Source organism: Protopterus annectens, chromosome 16.part0 (genome assembly GCF_019279795.1).
Source record: "Protopterus annectens isolate FY-2018-M chromosome 16.part0, PAN1.0, whole genome shotgun sequence".
Taxonomy (NCBI): domain Eukaryota; kingdom Metazoa; phylum Chordata; order Ceratodontiformes; family Protopteridae; genus Protopterus; species Protopterus annectens.
This window is the reverse complement of record NC_056750.1, coordinates 346,738,591-346,753,504: the sequence shown is the minus strand read 5'-3', so window position 1 is coordinate 346,753,504 and position 14,914 is coordinate 346,738,591. Positions and strand designations below refer to the sequence as shown.

Genomic DNA, 14,914 nt, shown 5'->3' with positions numbered 1-14,914 from the left:
GAGTGGCACACTGTTTAGGAGAGTTATGTGTCTCGTGATTAGTTTTGTGTTGGTCGAGTGCTTTTCTGCCTTGGAGGTCTCTGCTATTTGGGTAGATTTTTATTGAGAGCCTCCGCGAAGGCGGGTGTGTGGTTTTATGTGAAGGCAGTGCTGGTGCGTGTTCTGGAGGGCTATGTTTTCCATATGGTGTGGTGCAGCTGTTGACCTTCTCTTCTTGACCAGCTGTTCTGGTCTTGGCTGGAGAGTGCGTGGTTTCCATTTTGGATATATAAGTGCATCTCTAGCAAGTCTGAGTGTTGGCAGGTAAGAGGAGAGGTTTGTCAGTGTACATGATGCACTTACTACATTGCCTCAGGATGCCCAAGTTCACCAGGTTAATAGGAGAAAGTACAAGGAAGTGACCTTTAGACATGCCTGGAGGGGTGGGGATTAATACTAAGTACTGGAGCTGTTTCCTTGTAGAACGTTTAGTGCTGGTAGCACTTCTGTGTGTTACAATGATTGCTACAAGAAGTCTGATAAAGTGCTAAACTAATAAGCTAGTAGAAGTGTAGGAGAGGCGAGAACTAGCAGATCTAAGGGAAAAATTGGAGAGCAGACTTTGGCACCACTCAGAAGCTTACAAACAGTCCTGGATACAGCAAATCTGTATCTGGACTAGACTAGTTACAGGAAAGGAGGGAAACAAGCACAAATATGGGCTTTTAAACCAGAAAGTTGAAAGAGATGGAAAAACTGCCCAAATGGCCAATAAACTACAATTTCTGGCCCAGAAACCACTCCTCTGTTAGATAGGCTACCTAGTGCTTACCACTCCCACTGATAAGCTGGAAGGCTTCCCTCCAAAACAGAAAGGCATGGGGGGCTCAGAAGCTTACAAACAGTCCTGGATACAGCAAATCTGTATCTGGACTAGACTAGTTACAGGAAAGGCGGGAAAAGTGCAAACGTGGGCTTTTAAACCAGAATGTTGAAAGAGATGGAAAAACTGCCCAAACTGCCAATAAACCACAATTTCTGGCCCAGAAACCACTCCTCTTGTGGTAGATAGGCTACCTAGTACTTACCACTCACACTGATAAGCTAGAAGGCTTCCCTCCAACACAGAAAGGCTTGGGGGGGGGGGGGGGGCTCAGAAGCTTACCAACATTCCTGGATACAGCAAATCTGGAAGCTTACCAACATTTCTGGATACAGCAAATCTGTATCTGGACTAGACTAGTTACAGGAAAGGCAGGAAACAAGCATATAATTTTTCTTATTAGTTTTTATCCATTATTATGATAAGTCAGTGTGTTAATGTTGCTGCCAATGTTTTAGTAAAATGAAATATTCCCCCTGTGCCTGTTGCGCATGTCACACTTCGACACAAGATGTGTCTTGGTGTCTTCCCTTCACGCATGGCCACTTGCACAGAGGTCTTTTTTTAAGTAATTGAGCAATTACTTTCTCAACCAATCATTAGTACACAAACCCACCCCAAGAATACCAGAAAAATAAATGTTTAAAGCAAAATTTAAGTAGATAAGCATGTACTCAGACAGCAACTATGGATAAGTCTTATGCAGCTTTTCTCTTGCTGAATTTGTACGGAGGGCCTTTTTAAGTAGTGGAGCAATACCTTCTTCAGCCAGTAAATAGTCACACACACCCCCTAAAAAAAACAAAGAAAATACAATTTTTAAATAAAATTTAGGTAGATAAACATGTACTCCTGTTAGCAACTACAAATATGTACAGTAGGTCCCCATTTGTAGGGAGGAAAGTTTTTTTACTAACAATATCAGAATTTATTCTATGATGAACAAAGGCTGGGGCTGCAGATAGGTTTGATAAACTACAGCATAAGGCTTTAATTCCAGCCCAGTAGCATCCCTTTTTTAATTTACATCTCTGTGCTGCTTGGCCTGTTTTACAAGATCATAAACATTCCTGCCTCATTGAATATCTGCAATGGTTATGTTGGTAGCAGTAAATCTTGTACTTACTTCATCTAATTTGCTAGGTATTAATATGAAAAAAGCTAAAATGTGATCTACATATACATGAAGTAGTGAAAAAGGCACACTAAAAACTTATAATATTACAGCAAATAAGAGTACATCAATGAACCTAGTAGAAAAAATTCCACCTATCTACTACCAACACTCCTTTGTACCACACCTGTACTTGTAAATCTGTATGCTGTGCTGCAACAGTGCTACAACAAAATTTTCAGATTTACCTGTGACTTCTCTTATAGAGGCCCATCACTGCGCTGCCCCCAAGAAAACTTAACTGGCTACGACTAGCTCATCTACTCTCAGCTGGTTGTTTTCCACTTTCCTGTACTTAAACTAACAGGTGTCCAAGCCTAAAAGATATTCCCCAATCCTTCATACCCCAGAGAAGCCTGTGCTTAACAAAAAAACAAAGTCTTACTATCCGCTCACAAGGCTAAATAACACAGCAGGGGAAGCCCTTTAGTCCATTCACATTGCCAAGCTGTGGAACCCACTGCCTCCACCACTAAGACTCAGTAACAACTTGTCCATTGTCAAAATCAACTAACAGACCATCTCAAGGACTCCTGGCTATGCTGTTGCTTCTCGCCAGGCTAACTCTACTAAAAGTAACCCTCTCCTTTATCACCACAGTCCTGCATCTCTCATAGCCCCCAGAAATATTTGGGCCTTAGTAATAAACAGTGAAGATTCAACCGTAAGTAAAATATATATAGTCTGTCTTTTGTAATTACTGCTATAGTCTCTACTCTTACATTAACACTTCTTGACACTAATGTCTGCAGCTAACATTGCTATAACTCGCTGGTTACTTCTGTACCTCCTAAAGGGTACATTACTGTAATGCAACACCAGTATTTGTCTAATTCCTACTCTGATACAGGTATCTATATGTTTACGCATGCATATCCATGTTTACAGCTCTTCCACTAGAAATGCTTTTATGTAATATGTTCCATTTTAACTTGATATTGTAATTGTTTCAGTGTTAGTAATATTATACCAGTGTGATTCTGCCACTGTGAATGTATTTTTTTATTCAGTATCCTTTTATGTACTATGCTACTATTTATAATTTTTTAACACTGAACTGTCAAAGATGACACAAATGTTTACTTTATACTGTGTATTTATATTATAAAAAAAGTATTTCGGCTTTTCCCGGTTAGGGGTCGCCACAGCGGAACTCCGGTCCTCTAATGATTGGCAGGGGATTTTTACGGGCCAGCCCGATGCCTAACCTTCAAAGAAGGCACACCCATTCACGCACGCACCTACCTGCATGTCTTTAGACGTCACTCGACCATGAGGAGGATATGCAGACTCAACACAGAAGGCACTCCGTCCGAGAATCAAACAAAAGAACCTCTTGCTGTGAGGTGACAACGCTAACCGCTGCACCACCGCGGCTTGTGTATTTATTTTATATTATTATTATATTGTACTAATATAGCTTTCCTCTCTGGGCCTCTGCTGAAAATGAGTTCTACATCCATTCAGACTTCAATAGTTAACTAATGAAAATTAATTAATAGCTCAATCAGTTACCCCCCCCCCCCTCCATGAAGGGCAGTCTTGCCTTAGTCATTGACTGTCCTCTATCCATGAAAGCTGTTTAGTACCTGTGCCACTAATTGAACATGGGCTGGCATTTGTATGGACAGAGGTCATGTTCCCACAGCTATCTGAACAGAGAAAGTAGTAGAATATGGTTAAAGTAAACTGTTGCTTAGCCATTTGGTGGGATAGTAGGCAGACCAGGTCGGCCAAATGGTCCCTAATCTCCTCAGAAATGTTCTAGTTTATATTAGAAAGCTGTCTCTTGCAGTTTATCTAGCTGGATCAAGAAATGCACTGTAGAAATTCCGGCTGCTTAGAAGAGCTGTTGTTATTACCAGATAGTACAATAAGTTTAAATAGTGTCAGCATTTTCCTTCCCATGGGCTTTCCTGACTTTTTCATGTGCTTTTGTTTCCTCTGTTTTGTCCTAGCTGACCTTGTAGATTTGTGCAACTTTGACAAGAGTGTGGGTCAGTGAAGTCATCTGCAGTTTTTGTTTGTGTTTTTTGCTTCCCTATGGAGAACATCACTATATGTTAGCAAAAGGATCTTAATAAAAGAATAATGTTGCCCACTCCTAAGTGTAACCTTTTTTATGTTTAGTTTGCTCATTCTTGCTTAAAAGTATTTCTTGGGTTGGCATATTTACACAGATATATGAAGAAGTCATTCAGTTTAAAAAACAAAAAAAAGCAAGCATCTGTTTGGAAGGATAGTCACTAATGTTAAGTAAGCAAAATTCTTAATACCTCAAAAGAGGAGGCTTTGCATGCTAAGAATGGCAGTGAGGCCGCTTGTATTTTAAATACTAAAGTACAAAACCTGTGTGCAAGTTTGTAGTTTGTGCAATGTTCATGTAGAGTACTGTGACATAGAAGGCGCAGTTTGTAAATACACAAGTCTTTTTAATGCAGTTCATATTTTGTTCTGTACAGAAGGGTTTTTGTTTCTACAAAGTTTAGAAATGCAGGTCATATAACCACATTTCTCTGCTTCAGCCAGTTCTTGTATAATTCTGACACTCAGTCTCCTCTTTCTGTACATTGGAATACCTGGTACCGAAGGGAGCAGTCATTCAGTATTTGATCAGCATGCACTCTTAAGGATGAAGCAGTAATCTGCCATGGACAGATAGCAATGCTCTGCAGCAGTCTTTGGAGTATTTGTGTAACACAATGATTCTGTTTCCACTGCTTCACATGCATTCTGTGCTGCATGGCTGCACTTATGACTGGTGCATCATGTGGAGTGCAGCATGAGTCGTGTACCCAGATGAGCATAGTTTTAGTTTCTCTGTGTTGTCACAGTGATACCATGATAAACTTTCAGTCCAGTGTGGCTGTGTACAGCATACCACATCTTAATGTCAGTATTGGTGAATGATTGTCACCATTAACATTTCAGGCAGATAACACTGGGCTGTATCACCTCTTTTGTATTTGAAAGGAAAACAGGTTTGATTCCTCTTCCCCTGAACACAGCTCTTTTTTAACACCATAGAATCTGCATGTCTTGGCATCAATTCTACTCAAATACTAGAACTGTAACAGGTATTTGTGGTTGTGTCAGCAAGAATTGCATTAAAATTCTGCCTTTATTGTGTGTAAGATCTGTGTTTCTGGTCAGTATTATTACTGGTAGGACAGAAGCTGTACCTTGCACTTGCAAGGATCACTGACTGTTGTGTTTACACTGCTTGGATTTTTGTATCTATATATTAAACTAATTACATTCCAAAATAATAAAATTAATCTGTTTTTGTCGTTTAACAGATTTTGTTAAACTACCTCCCCACAGATCAGACGTTATGGGCCACCTTTTTAGAAAAACAGAGGTAAGAGATTTTTGAGTCTCTGTTTATTATTTTCTCAGTTTAAATCGATATAGAAACATTATTTATATATATATATATATATATATATATATATATATATATATGTGTGTGTGTGTGTGTGTGTTTCTATATATATCTATTGTTAGATGCACGCACACGCATATACACACACACACACACACACACACACACACACACACACACACACACACACACACACACACACACACACACACACAAGTTACTAACTGTGGAAGTGGAACATTTAATGATTGTTTTTTTCCCCCCTTCTTTTGTTAGAAGGGACTTCAGATCTATTCAAAAAGACAAGAAGGCTCCCAGAAAGAAATTCCCAGAGAAACCACAAAGAGATCCCACATCTTGGAGGCCTTCCTTCATGGAAAAATCTCTGTGACTTTCTACAAATCAGCACCCCCCCCCCCCACCCCTCAGTCCTGCCTTGCCCCTTTCCAGAAGGCTTGCTTAGTCAATTTCAAACCAGAAAAAAGACCACCACAGACCACTGGGTGCTTTTCATTATAAAAAGGGTTACACATAGGCCTAGAAAGAACTACCCCCTATGAATGGCATATTCCCCCTCCATGCAACCAAGTCCATCTTCTACCACCCATTCTCCAAGAATTGCAAGCACAAGGCACTGTAGAACCAGTTCCCATGGAATTTGTAGGAAGATGTTTTTACTCCAGACTCTTCTTAGTTCTAAGAAAAGAAGGGAAATGGAGACCCATTATGGATCTCTGTCTGCTAAATTCCCTTTTAGAAGTATCAACCTTCAGAATGCTGTAATTGTAGGCACTGCTGCCTTTCATACTTCCTCAGGCATTCCTGGTATCCCTGGATGTAGAGGATGCATACCTCCATATACCAATCTGTCCCTTTTGCAGGAGATTCCTCAGGTTTTGTACTGGCTCATCTCATTTTCAGTTTACTGCTTTGCTTTTTGAGCTTTCCAAAGTCCCAGGAGTTTTCGCAAACTGTTTAGACACGCATTCTGCCAAACTCCTGGAATTCAGAAGATATTTCCCTGATAAAGTAATCTGCTAATCCAGATTAGCTCACTGCAGATTTTGCTACAGCATTTTCAGTTCATCCTCATTCTCTTGTTGCAGTTGGAGTTCACTGTTAACTACAAAAAAATCCTTCCTCTAGTTGTGCCAGGACCTTGTGTTTCTGGGCTGCAGACTGGCCACCAGAAAGATGCAGACTTCCTTGCCTCAGGGAAAAAGTGCAGAATCTTACAGCTTATTATCATAGCCTTTGAAGCCTTAGTCGATGCTTGGCCAGGGAAATTCTAAAAGCTCTGGATTTCATCACAGCTACTAACCCAGTGCTCCCTCTAGACAGACTTCATATGAGGAACATTCGGTAGTACCTGAAAATAGGCTTGTCCCAACATTCTCATCCTCTAGACACTGTGATTCCCCTCATACTTTGTCTCAGGAAGGAGCTCTCATAGTGGATGGATCAGGTGCAACTCAGTTTATTTACTCATTTATTTATTGACATTTCATTACTGGGAAAAGTCTGAAGCCCATTTTCAGCAGAGACACAAGGAGAAAAGCTCCAAATTATTGCAAAACATTTTGAGAACAATAATTTTACAATATTCAAAAGTAAAACAAAAACATCTTCAGTTTAAATGTAACAAATCTGATATAATGTAAAAACATTGTCATATAACTTGTATCGATTCTTAACCAATCATTTAATATTTAGAGAAATTTTAGACGGGTTGCAGAGAAATTAAAGGTAATTTAGTCTAATGCAAATAGGAATTACAATGTGAAATGAGGGAAAAACAGGCTTATGGTATATTTAGAGAGAAAGTAAGGAAAGCGAATTTGATAGAAGTAAGTGAAGAAGGGAGCGTATGAAGGTATAAGGAATAAAAAGGTACCTCTTCACATTTAGGGATATAGTTTATCCTGATTTTGAACAAGAACAGAGCCAGATTTTAGCTAGGAGGTCTTTCAGAGCGGTTTTGAAAGGTGGGAGGGAGGGTATTGAACTGATGGATACAGATAAGGAGTTACTGGCCTTAGCACCCTTGTACAAGTACAGATAATACCCAGCAGATTTGATAGGTTTGTAAACAGACAGGAGTTTTTGGTCACTGGATCGCAATGACTGACCGGGAACATGGTTGCATCGAATGTTTTTTTAGTGCTGGACACGCAGATGGATGATGGATAATTTCATAGGTGGTAAGAAGCTTGTGTATATGTTAGTTGATGAGGCAGTTCTAATCAATTTAGGCTTTTTAGTGCTATATGGTGGTGGGTTCTGAAAGGGGTATTTGCTGCAAACTTAGCAACTTTGTTAGAGCATTGTCCAAGTTTTAAGTTTTGTGAAGCCTGGAGGTTAGTAAGGATGAGAGTGCTATAAAGAAGTATGGGGTGGAGATAAGTAGTGGCAAGTGTAGTTTTAGTTGCATCTGTGACAAAGTCTTTGGCTCTGTAAAGCATCCATAGTTTTTGATTAATTTTTTTATGCAATTTTGTATATGCAGATTGAACATAAGATTATCATCCACTATCAGACCTAATAATTTACATTGAGAAGTGACATCAGTAGTTGTATTATCAAGAGAGAGGGCTTTAAATTTTGTTTTTTCATGAGAGAGGGATTTAAGGGAAAGAGTTAGTAGTTTGGTCTTTTTTGGGTTGAGCATGAGTTGTGAGTTATGAAGCCATGTTTCATTGGCTGTTTAAGCTTCCCAAGTAATTTTTTTGAGGTGTACCATGTTAAATGTGCAGATGAGAGTGTAATCATCTGTGTATTGTATTATGGCGGCCTGCTGTGTGGATGAATAGAGAGTGGTGTTGAAAATGTTAAAGAGGAGGACAGCAAGGATAGAGCTTTGTGGTACACTGGTGGTGACTGGGAGGTAAGGAGAGAGTATGAAGTGCCATTTTACTGACTGATACCTATTGGGCAGGTAGCTTTTGAACTACAGAAGGATGAGCTGAGAGAGACTTAGTGAGGGGATTTGAAGTAGAAATTTGCTGCAACAAACTTTTCTCAAAGGCTTTAGACAAATCTAGAAATAAGGAAGACTAATTTGCCAGTATATCTAGCTTAATTGACAGTATCTCTATAGGTTAGAAGGGCAGTGCTAGTACTATGGGAAGAATAGAAGTCATGTTGTGTATGACTCCCATTCTCCCAAACAGTCCCATTTTAGGAGATGTACATAGATGCCTAGGATGAGGCCAAGGGGTCCTGTACAGGCACTCATAGAGTCCAGGGCAGATGGCAGCCAAACTTCCAAGGGGAACTCATCAACTTGAAAGACATGAGGGTCCTCATCCAAGCTCATGAGGTCTTCTCACATATCTGGAGGCCAGGTCCTTTTCAAGTATTCACAGGCAACATGACAGTCATGTGGTACATAAATAAGCAAGAAGGCACTAGATCATACCAGATGTGCAGACTACAACAGAAGTGCTGGGACCTTGCCACCAAGAAAAGTATGTCCCTACTCACCGTATACATTCCATCACAGGATAATGTATTGACAGACACATTGAGCAGGGCCTTGGTGGACCCTCATGAATGGGGGTCTGTATCACGACCTCAAAACCACATAACGCTGAACACCTTTTCATCGACAAATATATGTCGAACTCCCAGATAACCGAACGGCCAGATCACCAATTTCTTTCCCAAGGAAAGAAATCAGTAGGCCAATTGAACACAACACACCAGTAGAAACATTACAAAGTGGGGGACTGTGCCCCCCACACCTCCCCCTAACTAAATATAATAACTCTAAGATCGCACTACAGTGAGGAAAAGGGAAAATCCACAGCAACAGCCAACCATTTTTTTTCTCTAGGAAAAAAATTCTGTGATCTGGCTGTTCGGTTAACTGAGATTCGACATATATGTTTCATTGAATAGGTGTTCGGCGTTATGCAGTTTCGAGGTCGTGATGTAGACCCCTTGAATGGACTCTGAACAGACAAGTCTTTCTGGACATCCTTCATCATTGGGAGCACACCTAAGATGTATCCATTTTCTTCAGAGAGCAACAAACAACTCCCCATCTTTTGCATCAGGAACCCTTAACCCTCTGCCTGGAGGACAGATGCTTTCTCTTGTCAGTGGACAGTTAAGTTCCTCTATGCCTTACCCATACTACCTCTTGTTCCAAGGGTTCTGCTAACAATCGAAACAAAAAAAAAAAAAACTCTCTACTCACCCCTTTCTGGCCAAGACAGCATTAGTTCCTTCTTCTGTTGTATTTTGTCAAAGGCAAATACTGAAAACTACCACACGAGGTGGATCTTCTCACTCAGCAGAAAGGATCATTACTACATCTTAATCTGTCATCCCTTAACTTAAGCTTGTGGATGATGGGTTTCTAATTCTGTTCACGCACCAGTTTTCAGAAGATGTAATTAAGGTTCTCCAAGAGGCAGGGACACCTACCACTTGAAAATCCTACATAGCCAAATGGAAGTGTTTTTCCTTCTGGTGCCTTAGCAGTAACCAGCACCTCAACAAATCAGAGGTAAGTTGTATCCTAAAATACCTGTGTGAACTCCTGGCGACTGATCTTGCTTGCTTCTCAGTCAAAGCCCACCTATTGACCATCTCTGCTTGTCTGCCCTTCAGCTCGGTTATGTCCAGACCTGAGGTCAAACAGTTCCTTAAACAGGTTCTGCAAATTAGACCACCAAAAAATCCTGTATCCCCTCCTTGGGACCTCAACTTTGTGCTGGAAAAGCTCAGTCTGCCTCCCTTTGAACCAGCAACCTCAGCAAATCTCAAATTTTCTACCTGGAAAACTGTTATGTTTCTCGTCCCCACTTCAGGTAGGAGAGACTCAGAACTGCAGGCACTTATGACCATTCCTCCCTTTCTTGTTTTTCACAAGGTCAGGATGACCATCAAGGCTAAGCCCTCCTTCATGCCCGAAGTTGTCAATGAGCTGTCTCTCAGCCAGGCTGTCAGTCTACCTGCTTTTTTCCCCAACCCACAGAACCAGGTGGAAAGACTTCTCCAAGCTCTAAATGTTCACAGACAGTTGAGGTTTTAGTTGGACAAGATCAAATTTATTCATAAGTCCAATCAACTGTTTGTCTCATTAACTAAAAGCTGGTCCAGCCAGTATGCAAGCAAACCATTGCAAGCTAGATCTCTTAAGTTCATCTCCTTTTGTTATTCTCTGTATGGCAAAACGTTGCCCTCCTGCCATTGAACTCACTTTACAAGGGCAGTGGCTTTCTTAGGGGCCCTCAACAAAGGAGTGAACATAAGGTCCATATTGGAAGCTGCCACCTGGTCTTCTGTACATACCTTCAGTAACCACTACAAGATTGATGTCTTTTCAAGTTCCAGAGCTGCTTTCGCTAGGTCAGTACTGTGTGGCCTCTTGAAGGTTCCTCTATCAACTAGCCAATCCCCGTATGTTTCCTTCAGCTCTGTAAATCGCACACTTGTATGGAGTACTGCAACAGTGATTTCAGTCAGGACACAGTACAGTTGTGTGAGAACGTTCCATAACAGTAAATGTCTTACCGATCACTGTTGCAGTATTGTTCCCAACCTCCTTCCTCTCTGAATTGGTTACCATCTTCTCTCGCTCTCTTTCTTTCTCTTTCTGTCATGAAGACAAGACTCTATATAACAGTTGTTGGAGTTTATAGACCACCAAGTCAAGTGCTGATGACCTAGAGGAATTCATACATTTCTTGTATGAAGCATAGGAGGGAAGAATTATAGTGGCTGGAGATTTAAATGCACCAGAAACAGATTGGAATAATATTGATTCAACATTAGTAACAAAATTATTTACAACTTATGTTCAGGAACAAAAGTTACTTCATATTGTAAAAAGCCTAACAGGGAATGGAACGTACTAGATATTGTTTGTCTTCCTAAAGAAATTACTGTTACTGTTACTTTGTCAAGTTTTACCACTGTTGACGTGCAGTGATCATGGGGTTATAAAGGTTAATTTGTTGCTAGGTAACTCTCTAAAACTGAAATGTAAAACTAATTGGAGTGATGCATTCAGTGGAAACTGCAGAAGGAATGTCGACAAATTGCCAAAGATTCCAAAGACAACCACAAGGCATTCCATAGCTATGTCAAGAATCTAAATGGCAATGCTCAGATCTGCTCTGAGCTACAACAGAATGGCATTAAATATACTGATCCCAAGGATATTGCCAATATCTTGGCAGATTGGTTCAGTGCAAACTTCACCCCCTAAAGGGCCCATCTCAATACCGAATGATTGCCAAATTCCGATAATAACGGCCACACAACTAAAAAATGCACTCTCCAAAGCTAAGAATACAGCATCCATGGGATCAGATGACATCCCAGGCTGTGTACTACATGAACTACAAAATGAACTGGCACCTCACCTAAGTGTCATGTTTAATCATAGCCTCACCTCAGGCTTCATGCCCACTGAGTGGCGCACAGCTACAGTTATCCCACTCCACAAGGGGGGATCCACCGCCCCATCAGTCTGACGAGCCTGATCTGCCAGGCCATGGAACATATTCTCATGGAACATATTCTCATGGAACTTGTAAACAAAGATATTGGCAACCTTCAAACACTGGACCCCACGCAGTTTGGGTTCGTGAAGGGCCGATCTTGTCTCCTGAACCTGATGGGACTTCTTCAGATCAGTCTCCAGAGCCATGGAAAAGGGTAAGGTGGTCCACACAGCCTATCTGGTCCTCGCCAAGGCCTTTGACACCATCCCCCACTCTGGAATCATAGATAAACTTACTAAGCTGGGCATTAATCCCTACATCACTTGATGGGTTGCCTTACCGACAGAACCCAGACTGTAAAAGTAGCTGACTCCAAATCCAGCTCCAGACAAGTGACAAGTGGAGTACCTCAGGGTTCAGTCCTGGGACCGCTCTTGTTTGGCATCTACTTCTCTGAAGTACAGGCCAACACTAAGGGACTCTGGCTAACAAAGTTCGCAGATGACTGCAAACTGGGAGCCATTATTGAATCCCCAAATGATGTGGATATTCTACAAAAGGGCCTTACAGAAATGGATGCTTGGTGCCAGAGCCATGGGCTCAAGCTCAATGCCAAGAAATGTATAGTTATATCTCCTTTGGGAAAAAAACATGTACCTGTGAATTACCACATAGGTGGCAGTACACTAAACACTGAAGGTGTGATAAGAGACTTGGGTACACAGGTGGACAGTGGTCTCACCTTTGATAACCACATCGCCATAACAGTCAGGAAATCCTTCTATGTGGCACACCTCATCAGTAAGGGCTTTTCATCCAGAAAAAAGGAGGTCATTGTCTCACTGTACTCATTCCTCATTAGACCCATTACAGAATACAACGTCCCGTTTGGTATGTACCTCACAAGACATCTGCAACAACTGGAAAGGCCGCATAAATACCTCACTAAAAGAATCACAGGCCTAAAGCAGATGCCCTATGCTGACTGTCTAAAAAAACTCCACCTATACTCTGTCACATATTGTCTACTCAGAGGTGATCTCTGCTTAACATACAAGGCCATGTCAAACCCAGAGCTGTTGGACATGCTACACTTAAAGAAATCCCAATCCCTCAGAGACACACACTCCAGGGATCTAAACCTTGTCATCACAAGGAACAAAACATGCTGGAGGGATAGGTTCCTGACCCAGAGACTCCCCAGACTCTGGAATAGACTGCCAATACATGTAATGAGGTACAAGGCCTGAATTATTAATTGGTGTGCCGCCAGGTACTTGTCCACGTGTTTGTACATGTATTTCTCTACTGAAGGAGCAGCTAGAAAAGAGCATTTGTCTAATCTAGTGTCTCCAGTATATGATGTGGTCGATCACCTAGGAGATGAATTTCAGTCCATGAGAAAATATTGATGTGGTTCAGGCTGACATCGCAAGACCAGCACTGATTGATGCAGAAGTATGACTAGGGAAAATACAGGTTGCCCCTTCGTCAATGTCTAATTACTGCACTGTCATTCAGAGTGACTTCCTGTGAAAATGACTAAACATAATAACTCTTGGCTGCTTTAGATATGATGTCATTTCACCACGTTTCTGTTGAGTCAGGTAGGTTTTATAACTAGTCTTAAATCAATTTGTGAGTGCTTGTCCTGTAGGCTTGACAGATTGTTATATGTGAAATGCTTCCCTTAACTTAAAGGAGAACTGCACCCACAGAGTCAAAAAACTTGTTTATTTCATCATGGTTTGGTGTTTCCTACATTTTAACACCACTCTGGGACTATTTACAGGTTTTTAAATGTTTTTATATGTAATTTCTGAGTCTGACCACATGGGGTCTGGCATCTTGAAATAATTCTGATTGTTTAGTCTGCCCCATAATGCAGTGCGTGTTTCTAAAAATTATGGCATGTATGCCTATTTCTTCTTTAAGCTCTTGTCACTGCATTGCTTTTACATATATACACTACTGTCTTTCAGTCAGTTAGTTTTAAGAAACATTTCATGCCGTTCAATGACTACTTAAAACACAAATAGTGCAAATGCCACAGAACAGACTTTCAAAGTACTTTTTACTGCTGCTTCTTTTTAGAATGGTTAAACTGCAGTCTTTAGTAAAGCCTGAATTGTACTACTTTGACTCCTCTCCCATCCCCCTTCACACCTAACTTCCCTAGCTGTCAAAGTCCTAACTGCAATTTGAGCTGTTACCTGCTGTGATTGACAGCCCACAGCAGGAGACTTAACTCATTTACTGTTTCCTTGTTCTAGCCTTTACTTTCTGTATGGGTAGGGAAAGGACCACACAGCTGTGACATCACAGCATGGATAGGTTTTTAGGAAGGTCATGGAAATGTGAGTTTGGGGAAGGAATTGGACAGAAAAAAACCTGTATTCATAGGTGTTGATGACATCAATGAATTGGAGACTGCAGCAAGCTTTAACAGGGCGGGACAAAAGTTTTTTGAAAGTGAAACCACCACAGTATGGTAAGGTACTGTTTTAGTGGAGGAAAACGGTCTATTTAAAATGTTTTACATGCTGTATTGTTGTTTATTCATAGCAGGGACAGTAAATAGGGAGAAAAAGGACAGAGAAACTGAGCATTTAATAACAGAATCCCATTGTTGTCCTTTAAGCTTCATATTCCACAATCAGAATAAACCACATAAGATTGTTGTCCTTTAAGCTTCGTATTCCATAATCAGAATATACCACATAAAATTGTTATATGTGACATGTTTCCCTTAACTTAAGATTCTTATTCCATAATCAGAATAAACCACATAGCCGTTGTCATTTTGCTGGTCTGTTCCCTTCTTTTAGGAAACTCTACACCCAGTTCTTGAAGGAATTGATCATCCAGCCTGGAATAGCAAAGGCTAAATTGGGATTATCACGTGAAGATGTCACTTTTGAAGATCATGTAAGTGTTTTAACTTTCTCGAGTGTATTCAAGCTGTCCCTTCCACTCAGTTGTCTGTTGCATTTCCCTCACTGACTAGAGCCCAGCATCTCTTTTGGAAAGCCAGT

The 14,914-nt window shown here is 40.8% G+C and overlaps 1 protein-coding gene across 2 annotated transcripts in view; it reads left to right on the top strand.

The window, feature by feature from the left end:
* The window catches only part of TBC1D13 (TBC1 domain family member 13), a 1,245,864-nt gene that overhangs the window by 266,135 nt on the left and 964,815 nt on the right, over positions 1–14,914 (top strand). For both annotated transcript variants that reach the window (XM_044058416.1, XM_044058417.1), the window contains exons 4-5: positions 5,336–5,397; positions 14,708–14,807. In XM_044058416.1, the coding sequence (XP_043914351.1) occupies positions 5,336–5,397; positions 14,708–14,807 (162 nt within the window). The remainder of the gene's footprint in view (positions 1–5,335; positions 5,398–14,707; positions 14,808–14,914) is intronic.